Raw genomic sequence first — 21,223 nt, 5'->3', positions numbered from 1 at the left:
AGCAAGGGTTAACCAGACACCCTTTAGTACCACTCAGCTACATCCCAAATACCCTACTCCCCCAGGCTACCACACCCACATGTTCTCTTATTCAAATTCCTTATAAGGGTACATTTTGTGGGCATCTTAATCTCCACGAACATCAGAAAATGTATACGCATATTACTAATCCAGTTAGTCTACAATTATAAATGATGTTTCAGATCCTCACAATATCCCAATGACAAGACACCAATGCACAAAAAGTGGAATTGTTAGATGTAGTAAAGCAGCTACAGACCTTTGGTATTCGAGCTATATTTTTTGCACAAGCTTGCAGATAATTTTTCTTTTACAATGCATGTGAAAAACACCTATCACTATGTTTACAATTATGTCTTTAACTGGAGGTTTTCTTTGTAAAAACTTACGAGATCATGACGGATCTGTCAATAGATCCTATTCTTTACAAAAGTGCATAGATAGTTTTTTTTTGGTACAGAATTGATTGTTTTAAATTTGTAGAAACAGTGCCATGGGCTGTGTTTGGTACAGCAAGTAAACCCCATTCCCTTGAATTTTAAATATTTTAGGACATTTGTATTTTCTTTCAATTATTTTTTCTTTTCTTACTCTCTTCTAGCTTGCAAAATAACCATCTAAAAGTTGAGGACATGACATTATTAATTGAATTATTCTCAAAGATGGAGAATTTGAAAATCTTGGAGTAAGTGACATATAAAAACATATGTTTTAGGATTTTCTGTGAATTTGCAGTTTATGGTTTATTGGAAATGTATTGGAAATCATATATAGCAGTGATGCCTAGCTCTGCCCTAATAAAGCTGTGCTAAAATACATCCAAACAGCAAGATATAACGACAATAAGTAGCTGGTAATTATTGCTTTTAGGTCATGGCTGACAAATTATTTTTGAGCTCCTATGTGTCTCATAAAGACAACATTTGTCCATATACACTGGTCGCTCAAGTTACAATATTAATTGGTTCCAGGACGACCATTGTATGTTGAGACCATAATTCTATGGAAACCTGGTAATTGGTTCTGAAGCCACCAGAGGGATGCTATTTTGGAGTATCTTGATAAAAATAAATGTATGACTCCATCAGCATGACTTTATGAGAGATCGGTCCTGTCAAACTAACCTGATCAGCTTTTATGAGGAGGTGAGCTCCAGACGCGGTGACGGTGATAGGACTCAGGACCCCCGGACATGCAGAGGGAGAGAAGCGGGTGGCGGCGGCGGTCTATGGCACCGCAAAAGCCGCTGCACTTCATTGATTTAAAGCGCCCGCTTTAAATCAATGATATGCAGCGTTGTCGCTGGGGGATAAATAGCCGATAACTTATACCAGAGTATCGGTATAAGTTATCGGCTATCGGCCCTAACCTGCACCGGTATCGGCCCTAAAAAAAACGATATCAGTCAATCCCTAATAAATATATCAGGGGACCTTACAGAGATCTCTCTCATGATCTATTTATACCCAGGACTGTATCTATAAGAAGGGGGAATCATCTACGTCTTGTGGAAAGAATGTTTCTACACCAGTACAGACGGGGGTTCTTTACTGTAAGAGCAGTGAGACTGTGGAATTCTCTGCCTGAGGAGGTGGTCATGGTGAACTCTGTAAACGAATTTAAAAAGGGGTCTGGATGCATTTTTTGACAGTAATAACATTGCTGGTTATGTATACTAGATCTATAGGGACCGAACGTTGATCCAGGGATTTATTCTGACTGCCATATTTGGAGTCGGGAAGGAATTTTTACATCTAATATGAGGGTTTTCCTTCCTCTGGATCAACTAAGTAGGGACTCATTAGTGATATAGGTTGAACTTGATGGACTCTGGTCTTTTTTCAACCTTATGAACTATGTTACTAAAATGTCATGCAAAAACAGGAAAAAGTGAGGATTAAACAAAAATGAGTAGATAATTAATATAGATAAAGCAAGTTCTTACATATAAAAGTAAGAAAGATCTGCTGGGAGCTGTAAATCACTGTCTATGTAGAGGACAGGAGCTTCTTCAGGGTCCTGTACAGTACATGCAATGTCCTAAAAAAAGGACAAATGGCCCCACCCTTAGTGTCTAAAGGAGCAGCTAACTGTGGCACAGGTAAAGAATAGTACAGAACATGTAATAGCTCCCTGTACTGTAGGGAAGTGCTACCAGACAGGAATTCAGTGCATACACTTCAGTAATAGAGGTGTTTTGCCAGTGAAATTCCCTTTCTAATTGGTCAGTTCTTCCAGCCATTGACAAGTTTCACAGATCTGGACTGTCCATAGCATTGCATGTTGAGTATGGTTTCAAGTTGCATTGGTCCAGAAAAGACCATTGTATATTGAAACTATTGTATCTTGAGGCCATAGGAAGTTGAGGGATCACTGTACCCTCATAGGATGTCATAGATGAGATGTCTCCCACTAGCGACCCCTGTACAAGCCAAAACAGGGCAGCACTCTGCGCAACTTCAGTTTTCCTTATATCAAATCAGTGCAAACGAATGGGGCAAGCTGCAGTTCCCTGCACAGTTAGGCTTTTTTCACACTGCTGTTCGCACACAGCAGTGTGACGTCCATTGGGGAGGCCGGGGAGAATAGCGGGAGGAAAAATACATTATGCAACATTTTTTCCTCCCGCTACTCCCATCGAATGTCCATTAAGGCACACACACACAAAAAAAAGGAAAAAAAAGTGCCTGATGGACGTTCTCCGACAGGGCACAACATCAATGTGAATGGGGCCTTAGGTAGTGAGGATCCCTACAAATCTGGGCTGAAGCCACTTTATTTTCGAGTCAGTAGCAACCATAAACAAATGCCATACTATAGCAATATACCACTTTATATATATACACAAGTGCTTGCAAATAGTAATTATTTCTTTTTTTCTACTCCCCAGCCTAAGCCACAATGATGTGAATGTGATGGGTATTCTTAAATTGCTCAAGTCAGCTGTAAATTGTCCCAGGATTATAGATATCCAAATAATGTGAGTAGTAATTATATTTTGATTCAAATTTATGTGAAATATAGTATCACATATATAGACATGTAATATTGTTTTTCACATTTCTGTTATATAGAGACACTGCCACAGCCATCTTCTCTTCGGAACATTTAGAATTTATAAGGTACCGTATTTTTCGTCATATAAGATGCCCCGGCATATAAGACGCACCTAATTTTATAGGATAAAAATCTAGAAAAGAAAGATTCTGAACCAAATACAATGTAAAGTATAGGACAGTGATCTTCAACCTGCGGACCTTCAGATGTTGCAAAACTACAATTCCCAGCATGCCCGGACAGCCGTTGGCTGTCCGGGCATGCTGGTAGTTGTAGTTTTGCAACATCTGGAGGTCCGCAGGTTGAAGACCACTGGTATAGGAGGTAATACTCACGTGTCCCCGCCGCTCCGGACCCGTCACCGCTGCCCTGGATGTCGCCCTCCATCGCTGTCGCCGCGTCCCCGGGGTGTCCCCGTCTCTGCTGCCCGGTATCCTCGCTCTCCGTCGCCGCCATGACGTCGCTACGCACGCCGCTCCTATTGGATGACGGGACGGCGTGCGCGATGACGTGATGATGACGGAGAGCGCAGGCAATGCAGGGGATCCCAGCACGGAGCAGACACCGAGGAGGCAGCTAAGGTCCCTCCCGGCGTCCTGTAAGCTGTTTGGGACGCCGTGATTTCACCGTGGCGGTCCCGAACAGCCCGACTGAACAGCCGGGTTAGTGTTATTTTCGCTTCAGACGCGCCGGTCAGCTTTGATCGCCGCGTCTGAAGGGTTAATACAGGGCATCACCGCGATCGGTGATGTCCTGTATTAGCCGCGGGTCCCGGCCATTGATGGCCGCAGGGACCGCCGCGATAGGTGTGTATTCGCCTTATAAGACGCACCAACTTTTCCCCCCAGTTTTGGGGAAGAAAAAGTGCGTCTTATACGGCGAAAAATACGGTAAATATAAAAGTCAAAAATAACTCAACATAAAATAAATCTATATGTGACATCACATAATATACTGTATATTATAATGAACGGCCAAGTGAGAACCTCCATTGTTTATTGTTGATGTCTTTACCTTTAACTTTAGGGTAAGCCATCAATAGCAAATAAGGCCCCTTTCACACTGCCAGTTAGTTTCTTTTTTTTTTGTGACCTTACCGGCCGCTTTCGTTACGGGTAGCAAATGGCAACAACGGGTCCCGGCGGCTCCCATTTACTATTATGGGGGTCGCCGGGCGCCGTTATCTTTTTAACGGGACTAGCGGGAGAAAAAGACAGCACATGCAGTCATTTCTTCTGCTATTTCCCCGGGCTCCGCCCGACGGCTGTCACACTGCCGTGTACTGATGGCAGCGTGAAATTCCAATTGCTTACATCCCCTCCCAGAAAGTTGATTAACCCCTTAGCAATGCAGGACATTTTCATTTTGGGGGTTTTATTTGTATCTCCACTTCTTAGAGCCGTTAGGCTTTTTTTTCATGTACAAAAAATGATAAGGGGTTTGCTTTTTCCAGGACCTATTGTACTTTGTATTGACATCCTTCATGTTATCATAAAACATGCTGCAAAACTGAAATACCCAATTTGTATAATTTTCCTCATGTTTTATTACTTTTAAAAAAATATTTAAATTGCCATTTTCTGACCCCTATAACTTTTTTACTTTTCTGTCTACAACACTGTATGATGGTTTATTTTTGGCATCATAATCAGAATCTTTTATTAATACAATTTCAGGCTTTTTGATTGCTTTTTATTCAATTATTTGTGAGATGTGACCAAAAAATCATGGCATTTGGTAATTTTTTATATTTACGCTGTTCACGGTGTGATTTAATTACTGTCATAGTTTAATATTTTTAGTATTTGGCTTTACCAAATATGTTATTTTTTTTTTATAAGCAAAAAATGGGAAAAGGAGGGTAATTTAAACTTTTTAAAACCTCCCTAGGGGACTTCTATAAGCAATCATTCCCAGCAGATATGTTAAGGCACACACTGAGTACTTTACAAGACCTCAAGTTGCCAAGAGAGCAGATTGGCTCCTGAGCCTGCTTTATACACTGTTAATGGCCACAGGACAAGTAAACTCAGATTAAAGTGTCCTCTTCAATGTTTACCTGTTGCAGCTCTGTACTAATGGTGGTGACTGTGCTTGGTATAGCAGCTCAGTTCCATTCACTTGATACCAGTCACAAATATATGTTCTATTTAACCTTTCTTATATTTAAGCTGATATAAGCTAATATTATATCTCTTCAGTTCTCCAAAGGTCAAGAAATCTAGAGAAGAAACTGCAGATATAAAAGTGAAAAAACTTAGGTAAATTTTTATCAAAGCTTATCAGGTGCCATTTATATTAGAATTAATACACATAAGGAGTTGTGCGGCAAAAAGTAATTCATCCCCTATGCACAGGATAGGGGATAAGTTTCTGATCGACAAGTGTCGGAATCTCCTGAAAGGGCCCTGGCTTTCTGAGAGGAACACATGCTGGGGACAGCACGCGTTTCATTCATTCTCTATAGGAGCATCTCAGAGACCCGAGTGCTATTCTGATGCATTTCTGGCACTTCCATAGAAATAAATGCAGTGCATGCCTTTCCCAGCATGCGCTCCTCTCAGAGAGCTGGGGCCCATTCAGAAGACCGTGGGGGGGGGTCCCAGCATTTGGAACCCCCGTGATTAGACACTTATTCCCTCTCTTGTGCATAAAGTAACCTTTTGCTGCACAACTCCTTTAATGACCAAATTACTCTGCTCAAAAAAATAAAGGGAACACACTTCCCTGGTTGAACTTGATGGACATATGTCTTTTTTCGACCGTACTAACTATGTAACTATGTAACTAACATAACACAACCTAGATCTGAATGAACTAATCGTATGAAATACTTTCGTCTTTACATAGTTGAATGTGCTGACAACAAAATCACACAAAAATGGAGGTTTACCCATGAAGGTCTGGATATGGAGTCACACTCAAAATCAAAGTGGAAAACCACACTACAGGCTGATGCAACTTTGATGTAATGTCCTTAAAACAAGTCAAAATGAGGCTCATTAGTGTGTGTGGCCTCCACGTGCCCGTATAACCTCCCTACAATGCCTGGGCATGCTCCTGATGAGGTGGCGGATGGTCTCTTGAGGGATGTCCTCCCAGACCTGGACTAAAGCATCCGCCAACTCCTGGACAGTCTGTGGTGCAACGTGGCGTTGGTGGATGAAGTGAGACATGATGTCCCAGATGTGCTCAATCAGATTAAGGTCTGGAGAACAGGCAGGCCAGGAACCCAGGGCCAACTGCACCAGCATATTGTCTCACAAGAGGTCCGAGGATCTCATCTCGGTACCTAATGGCAGTCAGGCTACCTCTGGCAAGCCCATGGAGGGCTGTGCGGCCCCCCAAAGAAATGCCACCCCACACCATTACTGACCCACTGCCAAGCTGGTCTTGCTGGAGGATGCTGCAGGCAGCATAACATTCTCCACGGCATCTCCAGACTCTGTCAGATCTGTCACATGTGCTCAGTGTGAACCTGCTTTCATCTGTGAAGAGCACAGGGCGCCAGTGGCAAATTTGCCAATCTTGGTGTTCTCTGGCAAATGCCAAACATCTTGCATGGTGTTGGGCTGTAAGGACAAACCCCACCTGTGGACCTCAGGCCCTCATATCACCCTCATGGAGTCTGTTTCTGACCGTTTGAGTGGACACATGCACATTTGTGGCCTGCTGAAGGTCATCTTGCAGGGCTCTGGCAGTGCTCCTTCTGCTCCTCCTTGCACAAAGGCGAAGGTAGCGGTCCTGCTGCTGCGTTGTTGCCCTCCTACGGCCTCCTCCACATCTCCTGATGTACTGGCATGTCTCCTGGTAGCGCCTCAATGCTCTGGACACTATGCTGATAGACACAGCAAACCTTCTTGCCACAGCTCACATTGATGTGCCATCCTGGATGATCTGCACTACCTGAGCCACTTGTGTGGGTTTTAGACACCGTCTCATGCTACCACTAGAGTGAAAGCACCGCCAGCATTCAAAAGTGACCAAAACATCATCCAGGAAGCATAGGAACTAAGAAGTGGTCTGTGGTCACCACCTGCAGAACCACTCCTTTATTGGGGGTGTCTTGCTAATTGCCTATAATTTCCACCTGTTGTCTGTTCCATTTGCACAACAGCATGTGAAATTGATTGTCAATCAGTGTTACTTCCTGAGTGGACAGTGTGATTTCACAGAAGTGTCATTGACTTGGAGTTACATTGTGTTGTTTAAGTGTTCCCTTTATGTTTTTTGAGCAGTGTAGCATGGTTTCACATAATTTGGGAAAATAACAGTCTTTTGGAAACAACACTCTACCCTTTTTCTTCTGTATTTCTGTACTAATAAAAATCTGCACTGTGTCCAGATTTTAGTTGGAAGTCAACTATCTTTTTCCTAAAGTAAATTAGCATGAGACCACAATCAGTTATCACAGTCAAGGTAGAAGCTGACTATTATGTTCTTCAATGGCATTCCTTATAGGAAAAATATCTGCTCCTTAATCACATCTTAAATATCTCTAGTTCTGGAAGTCTCTCGGATTATACATATGATATTAGCAGAATATTTGCTACATATTTTACATGCAGCTCTCCTTTTTTTTACACCTTGTTCTCACTCTTTCACTAATTGTATATTTTTTTCAGGCTTGAAAACTGCAGTCTGACATCTGAAGACATTCCTCAACTGGCTGAAATACTCACAGGCTGCAAATTTTCTGACATAAAGTATGGAAATAATTGCTTAGGTCATTCATTTTTATTTTAAAGACTAAATAAGTAGAATCACTGGTAAATAAAGTTGATAGATCTCACTAGTGAAGACGAGTGCAGTCAAGAACTAGTGTAACCAGTTAGATTTTACTTTCATAGTAGGTCTAAACATAACTGTGGTGATCGAGGGTCTGATGTAAATGCTGGTGAAAGGATTTGGATACTTGGCTGGCAGGTTGTCAGATTTATGAAGCCAGAAGTTGGGCTGTAGCTAGTATGTAGTAACCCTGTAGTTAACTGATAGCTCCCAGTAACCACTACTTCAAATAAAGCAGCTTAAAAAAAACAGAATTTATGGATAACAACTTGTTTTTACTGTTGTTGCAGATCCAGTATAATAGAAGACAGTGATGGTACAGACTGGGAATATAACACTTGATAGAAATGTTAGGTAGAGGTTACTGGTAGTATATCACTGTCACAGTCCTTGAACAATGTGAACAATATAGACTTGATAATTGTTTGATTTATAGTCCCCCTGAAAAGGTTGGTCCTCTATTCCAAGTGGTATGTGCTGGACTCAGTAGCGTGCAGCAGTTCTGGCCTGTACTACACTGCATTTGATGAGATTAGACACTTGATACTTTACTTTTGACTGACTTGACTTGTGATTGACTTGACTTGGCTGTGCTTCAGTTCTTGCAGCTCTCCAAGTGTGAGTACGAACTTCAGGGGTCCTGTTCCATGGTAAAGTTTCCAAAGCCCCTAACATAGGTTTCCTTGGGTTACTCCGAGATGTCAATATCCTGAGGACATCCAGAAGGGAGACTCCAGATGTTAATCCATTGCTTTGGAAAGGCTGGCCAGAAGATACCCGAACCCAGTCCTTACTTTGCTAGAGTAACCGTTAGCGTTGCTCTTGTCTCTAAAGCATCCACTTGTGTTGGTGCTACCCATGTAGCGGGACACAACAGGAAGGTTGCAGCTTGTTGCAGCTGTCCAGAGGCCAGAGCCTAACTCACTAAAATGTGCTTTAAGTCCCTCCCCTGTCCCTGGGTCAAGGAAATCGCATTGCCTTTAATTGGCTGAAGGGTGGACATGTGACATGTTACCAGCTTTCCACAGTGAAGATAAGGATTTAAGGTACAGACAGTTAACCTCTTGCAGTTGTATTGGCTCAGAGCATGCAGAAGACATATACATTATAGAAATTACACTTGCATAGCAATACATTTACAGAAATAGGCCTGAGACTGAGCTGGGGACCTTTAAGGTTATGTTCTGTGTTGATGGTAGCAAAAGATGACCTGGCTCCACATAAAAGTAACAATCAGATCAGTTGTTATGGGCAATACCTTCATTTCCGGCCAACACTATTTTTCACTCTGTAGGCACAGTGTCATATTTCTTCAAGTGCCGAGTGTTCATGTTTAGAGAAGAAATGTTTAGAGAACAAATGCTTATTTCCCATGAATATAAAGATTGGGGCAGAATAAAATCCAACAAAATATCTACATTATAAACATTTAAGAGTTTGCTTCTCAACATTAAAATTCCAACATCAAGAAGGGCAAGCCATAAGGTTATGTAAACCCTGGAAGTATCAGGTGTTGTTAAGATCTTCATATATGAGAACATTTTCTGTGGTTTGTGGAAGTGTCTTCAATGGTATAAAGGCCACATAAAACCTTAGAAATTGTATAAAGTTATGCCCTAATCCTCTGAAAGTCACAGATCACTTGTAAATTAAGATAGGAAATAGAATGTATGACATGTTGGTAAAGTTGGGAGATCTTGGTAAGTCAGTTTTGAGGTGTTTCGTCAGTAACTCTGTGAAAATGGGGTACTACTTGAAAATATAAAGGAGTGCACTGTTTCTGTTCCTTCTTCAGAAGAGAGGAGAGTAAGAGGGCATTAATAAGTGTAACTTGGAGGATCTTTATTCCTGCCTTCCTGAATTCTACTAGAGATAGTGTAATATCTGTTTATTTGTGTTTTATTTTCTGCTTTGGGTCCTGTACAGACATTGTCTTTGTATGAACAGTTTCTGTGCTAATTCTCCCTGGTTTGGGAAGAGATAATGTTTCCAGACTATGGAATCCTGGGTTGGGTTACTTAGACCCTAGCTCTGCTGGAACACGCTGTTGGTAATTAGATTTGTACTTTGACCATGTCTTGTTTATTATGCACCTTAGCTTTGTCTGTTTGAGCACATATCCTGAGTTTTAACCATGGTTATCTGTCCTGTTTGATATATAGATTTTAGCCTGCTTTGTTTTAGTATATTTGTCAGGTTTTAGTATTTCTGTATGTTTGTTCTGCATTTGCTTTGTGTTTCCTTAGTCTGTATTCACACTGTGTGTTATGTCCGTCCTGTTTGATCCTGCAACTCCGAAGATAAAATCCTGTTCTGATGCTTGTGCTAATCCGTCTATCTAGGAATGAGTCTTGTGCCTGTACCCGTGTTTGCATGTATTTAGGATTTTTGTTTCCTCCTAGGCCAGTATTCTGATCACTCGGTGGAGAGTGCCTGCTGGCTAGCAGCCTATTTGGCTTTAGTATTGATCTCCCTCTATCCTTGGAGTGGGGTGTCTAGTTTGTTCCTTCCTCTGAGTCCAATGTGAACTTATCCTCATATCTCATCTTGTTTATATTATCATATCTGCCAGTAATCGTAATTTCGGTTTCTGAACTGTATGTTAGTATGCTACATCCTGCTTTGTTTGTATTTATATATCTGTTTGTTGGTTCCGTTATGTTCCTGACTTGTTTCCCGACTTTGTAAAGTTCTGTTTGTTTTGTTGACTTCGTCACCAATGCACTTTAGCGCAAGGAAGGGACCAGCTCCAAGTTGTCGATCCGTCGTTTAGGGCGAATGGGCAAGTAGGCAGGGAGAGGGGTTTATAGGGACAGCTTTAGACCTCACTTCTCCCTGCCCACTCCCAATTATGACAGATAGTAGATGTATGAACGTACTCTCCAAATTATTTTCCCAGTGTAAACATGGCCAGTAATCAAACATTTAACTATAAAATGGTTGTTTGCTGTTGAATCCATCTATTGTGCATGCATAGAAATGATCATTTGTCAGCATCATATCCCCTCATGTATACATGTAAAGTGGTCTGTATGAAAGATCCACGATTGATTTACAAACCCCTCACAATTATTGGTCCTGGAAAATAAAAATAAAAAGGCACTACTCATCTTAATTTATCGTTCATCACTGCTCAACACTATGTGAGTGTTAAAGATACATTTTCTGTTCGGAGGTGTAGGTCATATACACAGGTCTGTGTCCCTGTTAAGTTAATATGTCAAAGAAAGGGAGTAAGTTGGGAAAATGAATATCCCATATTAAAGGGGTACTCCGCCCCTAGACATCTTATCCCCTATCCAAAGGATAGGGGATAACATGTCACATCGCCGGAGTCCCACTGCTGGGGACCCCTGGGATCGCCGCTGCGGCACCCCGCTATCATTACTGCACAGAGCGAGTTTGCTCTGCGCGTAATGACGGGCAATACAGGGGCCGGAGCAAGCAGGGTTTTTTGCGCCTTTTTTTGCCCCTTTTTGTTTACACATTTCTGCTGACTTTGAGTTGCAATCCACTGATTTTGGCACTAGACATGATATGGAAGGGATTTATCATTGCGCCTTTTTGTAAAAAGGAGCAAAAAAAGGCGCAAAGCCACTGAAAAGTCTCTAAAACTACACCAGCCCAGACATGGTGTAGCTTTTTGGTGTATGTGTAGACAGAAATTTCAGAAAATGTGACCTGCACAAAATTTATCAAAGCTCTTTTACCTTTTAATAAATGTGGTGCTCCTACACATTATCAGCACACAAAAAAAAAGGTGGAAAAAAATGCTTCACTTGCACTGCAATGATACATGTGGGCCTATATTATGCAAAGTACAGAGTTTGAGAGTGTACAATATGACTGAGATTCTCCCTTTGAGCTTATTTAAGCACAAAAACTGATACAATAACTGTTCAGCCATGGTATTGGATAGAGATGAGCGAACTTACAGTAAATTCGATTCGTCACAAACTTCTCGGCTCGGCAGTTGATGACTTATCCTGCGTAAATTAGTTCAGCTTTCAGGTGCTCTGGTGGGCTGGAAAAGGTGGATACATTCCTAGGAAAGAGTCTCCTAGGACTGTATCCACCTTTTCCAGCCCACCGGAGCACCTGAAAGCTGAACTAATTTACGCAGGATAAGTCATCAACTGCCGAGAAGTTCGTGACGAATCAAATTTACTGTAAGTTCGCTCATCTCTAGTATTGGACTGTGACTACCTTATTGCATTGTGTCTATTTAATCATAATAATTGTTCCTGTTACAGTTTATCTGGTAACCCTTTTGGAGATCATGGCTGTAAGAAGTTGATTGATATCCTTCCAAATATACATATTTCTGGAAAACTGGAGTAAGCAATTTATTTTAATTAGCATATTTTTATTCAAAGTAGCATATTTTATTTTATGTAGCATAATTTATACCGGATCAAAATGTGTGAAAGTGGGCAAACTTTCCAAAGAATTTACACATTTCCCATTAAAAGAACGATTAAAAGAACTGATCTTTATGGCTGCTCTTTTCTGGCTTATAAAAGGGGGTCCTAAATATAATAGTGACCAGAGCACCACCTCCAGTCTTTATAAACTAATGTTTACATATGTAGAAATATAAGAAAACGAAAACATGATTGTAATGGTAGATGGTGGGGGTGTGGGGGATGATTTGCCTAGATTGGAGTTTAGCACTATTCGGGTATTGTTATATAATACGTGTTATGTTCTTAGACTTAACAGGACAATGTTATCTGAAGAAGGATCCTTACATCTTGTTTGCTCCATGGTTACTTGCCACAACATAAAACTTGTAGCAGCCAGGTAAGGATCTTTTGCTAAAATTAAAGATAAAGAAACCTCCCAAAATCTATTTCAGGAATATTCAGTGCAAATCAGCCATCCTTTTTTTGTACACATTTGGCCATTAAAGGGTTACTCCGGAGCTTAGACATCTTATCCCCTACCCAAAGCATAGGGGATAAGATGCCTGATCGCGGGGGTCCCGCCGCTGGGGACCCCGTGATCTTGCATGCGGCACCCCGTTTAAAATCAGTCCCCGGAGCACGCTCCGGGGACTGATTTTAAACGGGGTGCGGCAAAGATCACGGGGGTCCCCAGCGGTGGGACCCCCGCAATCAGGCATCTTATCCCCTATCCTTTGGATAGGGGATAAGATGTCTAAGCGCCGGAGTACCCCTTTAAACTTGCTGGGCTGGGTACAGAGCACCAAGGCTAGCAACTTTACTTTTAATTGTAAGTAGCAATACATAACAAATTGACACTTACTACTTTGGGTTGTGTACAGGAGCAGGGACAGGAGTGCATATATTCTGTGCCATCATGGCAAGTACATACAGGAGCAGGGACTCTTGTTAGACGGCAAGGCATACACTGTATGTCTGGCTGTTCAGTTAATATTCCCAGAGCCAAGTGCAGAGGGCCACAGCAGATGTGGGTAAACAACTGGCCTAAACTGGATTTGTCTGGATTTGTCTAGAAAATCTGATTTAGATAAATCAGAGTTTCATGTTAAAGGGGTATTCCAGGAATAACAAAAAGGCCTTTTTTCTTTCAAAGGCAGCACCCTACTTGTCTCCACTTTGGGTGTGGTATTACTACATGGCTCAATTCACTTCAATGGAAATGAGCTGCAGAACCACACCCAAACTGGAGACAAACAGGGAGTGGTCATTGAAAGAAAAAAGGCCTGTTTTTTGATTCCTCAGATTTCGATTAGTTCTGAAATAAATGTCTCATCTCAAGTTGTTATAATTGTCAATCTGGGCATATGGATCTCAATGGGTTCTATATTTTTTTTGAAGGTGGGATGTCAATAGCAAGTAATTATAATTTTATTGGATAATTTAGTATAATCGTTTGATTATAATTTTTTTATGTTGTATTTTTTGCATTCTTTTGAAGTGGTTTGCACCATTCGGCAGAGATCCTTTTTTTCACCAGTATGGATGATTGTCAAAGACAGATCAGGTAACATTTTTATTGCTGATAGCAGAACTAAATTAATGTATTTAAAGATTCTGAAATTCAGCATAATAATAAGAACAACAACATAGCCTAACAAACACAAGTAGCAATTTACTTTCCTGCCCATTTAAAACTTTTATAGTACATATTTGGGTCTAATTGAGTGCAACCTGGAATTCTCTTGAGGGGTGTAGTTAGAGTTCAACTTGACATTGAAGCAATTTTGCTACAGAGGAGGATGGAAAATACAAAACAAAGTCATTTTCAGATATGTTGGATATTTGGATTGGAGAGAGCAGATGCAGAAACATGATTTGCAAATCTTCACATCTGCACATTTGCATTTAGAGCTGACTAATATGAAAACCATCTCATAACCATCACGGAAGAGTTAAAAGAGGAGATAAAGAAGCAGGCTAGAGTTCTGGAGAGGTAGTATTGGATGAATGTTCTGAGATCTTCCTTTTACTGCTGCTCATTATGCTGCTGCATAAAAACAGTGGATAAAACATCACTTAAAGTGGTTATCCACCATAAGGTGATTTTAGTACGTACCTGCCAGACAGTAATGAACATGCTTAGGAAGGATCTGTGCTTGTCTTGGGGCTAAATGGCTATGCTGTGAAATTTCCATAACACTGTGGCTAGCTTTTTGTGAACTGGTATTTCCTGTTTGAGTTTTCTCCTTTGCCTACAAATCCCATAATTCCATTTTCCTCCCTCCCACACATCAGCCACCCCACCCACTGAAACATAAATGAGCTGCATCCATTCAAAAGACCTGTTTTTTAGAATCAGGGTGCCTAAATAGTTGCAGATTGATCTCTCTCCCACCAAGCGGTCGCCCAACCCATTGAAGCAGACAGGCTCCCTGTCATCAGCTGACTAGTGAGGTCAGTCATTTTGAGACAACAGTCATTTTGTATGCTGTTAAAAATAAATATTGGGGTGAAAATCACATTTTGAGAAGAAAATTGAGAGAAAACAGTCACACACAGGTACAGACAATATATTATGAACTACACTAACTTTACAGCCCCTGTATCATAGTCAAATAAAAAAAATCCTGCAATACCCCTTTGAAATGATCAAGAAAATTGCCTCTATATTGCAGTAGAAAACAGGTAACTGGAGGATCATGTGTATTGAGGAACACATAGGCCCTCATTTACTAAGAAAATCGGGTTGTAAGTCTATGTTGCTTTCTTACCCGACTGCTTTTTTCCCCTGGTATTTATTATTATTATGTCACATCTTGTTTGTCGCACGTGGGTTTTGTTGGTTTTGGTTTCCAACTCCTCTGAGCTGTCGGGAAAAAATCCACAACAATTCAACAAATTCGGGTTGGAAACCTTAATAAATACGTGGGAAAGCTCAGAAATGTCGGGTTACGCCCCTTTTTCGGGTTTGGGAGAATCCACATCGGGTCCGTCGGGAAAAAATGTCGCATAGTGTCGCAGACTGGCGCACGATGTCTGCGACATGGCGCAGACAAAGATGCGCCAAAAAAACCCGACAAAAGAGGTCGGGTTTAGAATAGTAAATGAGGGCCATAATATGAAAAGACACTAAAACCCATGCACAGAATATATGACTTATCTACTTTAAGAAGGGGAGTTGTGTTTAGAAGACATAGAGGTGCATAGAGGAGAATTACATAGAGGTGCAGAGTGAATATGATCCATTCAAAGTAAATTACGAAAATAAACACATTACAAACTCACACTCTAAGACTATGGTCCCTGTTACGCCGAGCGCTCCGGGTCCCCGCTCCTCCCCGGAGCGCTCGCTACACTCTCTCCGCTGCAGCGCTCCGGTCAGATCCACTGACCCGGGGCGCTGCGATTCTGCTTCCAGCCGGGATGCGATTCGCGATGCGGGTAGCGCCCGCTCGCGATGCGCACCCCGGCTCCCGTACCTGACTCGCTCTCCCTCGGTCCTGTCCCGGCGCGCGCGGCCCCGCTCCCTAGGGCGCGCGCGCGCCGGGTCTTTGCGATTTAAAGGGCCACTGCGCCGCTGATTGGCGCAGTGATTCCAATTAGTGTCTTCACCTGTGCACTTCCCTATATCACCTCACTTCCCCTGCACTTCCCTGCCGGATCTTGTTGCCATTGTGCCAGTGAAAGCGTTCCTTGTGTGTTCCTAGCCTGTGTTCCAGACCTCCTGCCGTTGCCCCTGACTACGATCCTTGCTGCCTGCCCCGACCTTCTGCTACGTCCGACCTTGCTTCTGTCTACTCCCTTGTACCGCGCCTATCTTCAGCAGTCAGAGAGGTGAGCCGTTGCTAGTGGATACGACCTGGTCACTACCGCCGCAGCAAGACCATCCCGCTTTGCGGCGGGCTCTGGTGAAAACCAGTAGTGACTTAGAACCGATCCACTAGCACGGTCCACGCCAATCCCTCTCTGGCACAGAGGATCCACTACCTGCCAGCCGGCATCGTGACAGTAGATCCGGCCATGGATCCCGCTGAAGTTCCTCTGCCAGTTGTCGCTGACCTCACCACGGTGGTCGCCCAGCAGTCACAACAGATAGCGCAACAAGGCCAACAGCTGTCTCAACTGACCGTTATGCTACAACAGTTACTACCACAGCTTCAGCAGTCATCTCCTCCGCCAGCTCCTGCACCTCCTCCGCAGCGAGTGGCCGCTCCTGGGCTACGCCTATCCTTGCCGGATAAATTTGATGGGGACTCTAAGTTTTGCCGTGGCTTTCTTTCCCAATGTTCCCTGCATCTGGAGATGATGTCGGACCTGTTTCCCACTGAAAGGTCTAAGGTGGCTTTCGTAGTCAGCCTTCTGTCCGGAAAAGCCCTGTCATGGGCCACACCGCTCTGGGACCGCAATGACCCCGTCACTGCCTCTGTACACTCCTTCTTCTCGGAAATCCGAAGTGTCTTTGAGGAACCTGCCCGAGCCTCTTCTGCTGAGACTGCCCTGTTGAACCTGGTCCAGGGTAATTCTTCCGTTGGCGAGTATGCCGTACAATTCCGTACTCTTGCTTCAGAATTATCCTGGAATAATGAGGCCCTCTGCGCGACCTTTAAAAAAGGCCTATCCAGCAACATTAAAGATGTTCTGGCCGCACGAGAAATTCCTGCTAATCTACATGAACTTATTCACCTAGCCACTCGCATTGACATGCGTTTTTCCGAAAGGCGTCAGGAGCTCCGCCAAGATATGGACTCTGTTCGCACGAGGCGTTTCTTCTCCTCGGCTCCTCTCTCCTCTGGTCCCCTGCAATCCGTTCCTGTGCCTCCCGCCGTGGAGGCTATGCAGGTCGACCGGTCTCGCCTGACACCTCAAGAGAGGACACGACGCCGCATGGAGAACCTCTGCCTGTACTGTGCTAGTACCGAACACTTCCTGAGGGATTGTCCTATCCGTCCTCCCCGCCTGGAAAGACGTCCGCTGACTCCGCACAAGGGTGAGACAGTCCTTGATGTCTACTCTGCTTCTCCACGTCTTACTGTGCCTGTGCGGATGTCTGCCTCTGCCTTCTCCTTCTCTACTGTGGCCTTCTTGGACTCTGGATCTGCAGGAAATTTTATTTTGGCCTCTCTCGTCAACAGGTTCAACATCCCAGTGACCAGTCTCGCCAGACCCCTTTACATCAATTGTGTAAACAATGAAAGATTGGACTGTACCATACGCTTCCGCACGGAGCCCCTTCTAATGAGCATCGGATCTCATCACGAGAGGATTGAACTTTTGGTCCTCCCCAATTGCACCTCGGAAATTCTCCTTGGACTTCCCTGGCTTCAACTTCATTCCCCAACCCTGGATTGGTCCACTGGGGAGATCAAGAGTTGGGGGCCCTCTTGTTCCAAGGACTGTCTAAGACCGGTTCCCAGTAACCCTTGCCGTGACTCTGTGGTTCCCTCAGTAACCGGTCTCCCTAAGGCCTATATGGACTTCGCGGATGTTTTCTGCAAAAAACAAGCTGAGACTCTACCTCCTCACAGGCCTTATGATTGCCCTATCGACCTCCTCCCGGGCACTACTCCACCCCGGGGCAGAATTTATCCTCTCTCTGCCCCAGAGACTCTTGCCATGTCTGAGTATGTCCAGGAAAATTTAAAAAAGGGCTTTATCCGTAAATCCTCCTCTCCTGCCGGAGCCGGATTTTTCTTTGTGTCCAAAAAAGATGGCTCCTTACGTCCTTGCATTGACTACCGCGGTCTTAATAAAATCACGGTTAAGAACCGCTACCCCCTACCCCTCATCTCTGAACTCTTTGATCGCCTCCAAGGTGCCCACATCTTTACTAAATTGGACTTAAGAGGCGCCTATAACCTCATCCGCATCAGAGAGGGGGATGAGTGGAAAACGGCGTTTAACACCAGAGATGGACACTTTGAGTATCTGGTCATGCCCTTTGGCCTGTGCAACGCCCCTGCTGTCTTCCAAGACTTTGTTAATGAAATTTTTCGTGATCTGTTATACTCCTGTGTTGTTGTATATCTGGACGATATCCTAATTTTTTCTGCCAATCTAGAAGAACACCACCAGCATGTCCGTATGGTTCTTCAGAGACTTCGTGACAATCAACTCTATGCCAAAATTGAGAAATGTCTGTTTGAATGCCAATCTCTTCCTTTTCTAGGATATTTGGTCTCTGGCCAGGGACTACAAATGGATCCAGACAAACTCTCTGCCGTCTTAGATTGGCCACGCCCCTCCGGACTCCGTGCTATCCAACGCTTTTTGGGGTTCGCCAATTATTACAGGCAATTTATTCCACATTTTTCTACCGTTGTGGCTCCTATCGTGGCTTTAACCAAAAAAAATGCCGATCCCAAGTCTTGGCCTCCTCAAGCGGAAGACGCCTTTAAACGACTCAAGTCTGCCTTTTCTTCGGCTCCCGTGCTCTCCAGACCTGACTCTTCCAAACCCTTCCTATTGGAGGTTGATGCCTCCTCAGTGGGAGCTGGAGCTGTTCTTTTACAAAAAAATTCTTCCGGGCATGCTGTCACTTGTGGTTTTTTTTCTAGGACCTTCTCTCCGGCGGAGAGGAACTACTCCATCGGGGATCGAGAGCTTCTAGCCATTAAATTAGCACTTGAGGAATGGAGGCATCTGCTGGAGGGATCAAGATTTCCAGTTATTATTTACACCGACCACAAGAACCTCTCCTACCTCCAGTCTGCCCAACGGCTGAATCCTCGCCAGGCCCGGTGGTCTCTGTTCTTTGCCCGATTTAATTTTGAGATTCACTTTCGTCCTGCCGATAAGAACATTAGGGCCGATGCTCTCTCTCGTTCCTCGGATGCCTCAGAAGTTGAACTCTCTCCGCAACACATCATTCCACCTGACTGCCTGATCTCCACTTCTCCAGCCTCCATCAGGCAAACTCCTCCAGGAAAGACCTTTGTTTCTCCACGCCAACGCCTCGGAATCCTCAAATGGGGTCACTCCTCCCATCTCGCTGGTCATGTGGGCATCAAGAAATCTGTGCAACTCATCTCCCGCTTCTATTGGTGGCCGACTCTGGAGACGGATGTTGTGGACTTTGTGCGAGCCTGCACTATCTGTGCCCGGGATAAGACTCCTCGCCAGAAGCCCGCTGGTTTTCTTCATCCCCTGCCTGTCCCCGAACAGCCTTGGTCTCTGATTGGTATGGATTTTATTACTGATTTACCCCCTTCCCGTGGCAACACTGTTATTTGGGTGGTCGTTGATCGATTCTCCAAAATGGCACATTTCATCCCTCTTCCTGGTCTTCCTTCAGCGCCTCAGTTGGCTAAACAATTTTTTGTACACATTTTTCGTCTTCACGGGTTGCCTACGCAGATCGTCTCGGATAGAGGCGTCCAATTCGTGTCTAAATTCTGGAGGGCTCTCTGTAAACAACTCAAGATTAAATTAAATTTTTCTTCTGCATATCATCCCCAGTCCAATGGACAAGTAGAAAGAATTAACCAAGTCTTGGGTGATTATTTGCGACATTTTGTTTCCTCCCGCCAGGATGACTGGGCAGATCTCCTTCCATGGGCCGAATTCTCGTATAACTTCAGAGTCTCTGAATCTTCCTCCAAATCCCCATTTTTCGTGGTGTACGGCCGTCACCCTCTTCCCCCCCTCCCTACCCCCTTGCCCTCTGGTCTGCCCGCTGTGGATGAAATTTCTCGTGACCTTTCCATTATATGGAGAGAGACCCAAAATTCTCTCTTACAGGCTTCATCACGCATGAAGAAGTTCGCGGATAAGAAAAGAAGAGCTCCTCCCGTTTTTTCCCCTGGAGACAAGGTATGGCTCTCCGCTAAATATGTCCGCTTCCGTGTCCCTAGCTACAAGTTGGGACCACGCTATCTTGGTCCTTTCAAAATTTTGTGTCAAATTAATCCTGTCTCTTACAAACTTCTTCTTCCTCCTTCTCTTCGTATCCCTAATGCCTTTCACGTCTCTCTTCTTAAACCACTCATCCTCAACCGTTTTTCTCCCAAATCTGTTCCTCCCACTCCTGTTTCCGGCTCCTCGGACATCTTCTCTGTCAAAGAGATCTTAGCCTCTAAAAAGGTCAGAGGGAAAACTTTTTTTTTAGTGGACTGGGAGGGTTGTGGTCCTGAAGAGAGATCCTGGGAACCTGAGGACAACATCCTAGATAAAAGTCTGCTCCTCAGGTTCTCAGGCCCTAAGAAGAGGGGGAGACCCAAGGGGGGGGGGGTACTGTTACGCCGAGCGCTCCGGGTCCCCGCTCCTCCCCGGAGCGCTCGCTACACTCTCTCCGCTGCAGCGCTCCGGTCAGATCCACTGACCCGGGGCGCTGCGATTCTGCTTCCAGCCGGGATGCGATTCGCGATGCGGGTAGCGCCCGCTCGCGATGCGCACCCCGGCTCCCGTACCTGACTCGCTCTCCCTCGGTCCTGTCCCGGCGCGCGCGGCCCCGCTCCCTAGGGCGCGCGCGCGCCGGGTCTTTGCGATTTAAAGGGCCACTGCGCCGCTGATTGGCGCAGTGATTCCAATTAGTGTCTTCACCTGTGCACTTCCCTATATCACCTCACTTCCCCTGCACTTCCCTGCCGGATCTTGTTGCCATTGTGCCAGTGAAAGCGTTCCTTGTGTGTTCCTAGCCTGTGTTCCAGACCTCCTGCCGTTGCCCCTGACTACGATCCTTGCTGCCTGCCCCGACCTTCTGCTACGTCCGACCTTGCTTCTGTCTACTCCCTTGTACCGCGCCTATCTTCAGCAGTCAGAGAGGTGAGCCGTTGCTAGTGGATACGACCTGGTCACTACCGCCGCAGCAAGACCATCCCGCTTTGCGGCGGGCTCTGGTGAAAACCAGTAGTGACTTAGAACCGATCCACTAGCACGGTCCACGCCAATCCCTCTCTGGCACAGAGGATCCACTACCTGCCAGCCGGCATCGTGACAGTCCCACAGAATGTTAA

The 21,223-nt window shown here is 44.4% G+C and overlaps 1 protein-coding gene across 10 annotated transcripts in view; it reads left to right on the top strand.

Moving 5' to 3' along the window:
• Nucleotides 1-21,223, top strand: part of NLRC5 (NLR family CARD domain containing 5) — a 247,515-nt gene that overhangs the window by 58,369 nt on the left and 167,923 nt on the right. For all 10 annotated transcript variants that reach the window (XM_056526173.1, XM_056526171.1, XM_056526178.1 and 7 more), the window contains 8 exons: nt 623-706; nt 2,912-3,001; nt 3,096-3,143; nt 5,280-5,339; nt 7,704-7,784; nt 12,120-12,203; nt 12,580-12,669; nt 13,771-13,836. In XM_056526173.1, coding sequence (XP_056382148.1) covers nt 623-706; nt 2,912-3,001; nt 3,096-3,143; nt 5,280-5,339; nt 7,704-7,784; nt 12,120-12,203; nt 12,580-12,669; nt 13,771-13,836 — 603 coding nt within the window. The remainder of the gene's footprint in view (nt 1-622; nt 707-2,911; nt 3,002-3,095; nt 3,144-5,279; nt 5,340-7,703; nt 7,785-12,119; nt 12,204-12,579; nt 12,670-13,770; nt 13,837-21,223) is intronic.

Source organism: Hyla sarda, chromosome 6 (assembly GCF_029499605.1).
Source record: "Hyla sarda isolate aHylSar1 chromosome 6, aHylSar1.hap1, whole genome shotgun sequence".
Taxonomy (NCBI): Eukaryota; Metazoa; Chordata; class Amphibia; order Anura; family Hylidae; genus Hyla; species Hyla sarda.
The sequence above is the reverse complement of the archived record's forward strand: the minus strand, read 5'-3'. Positions and strand labels throughout refer to the sequence as shown.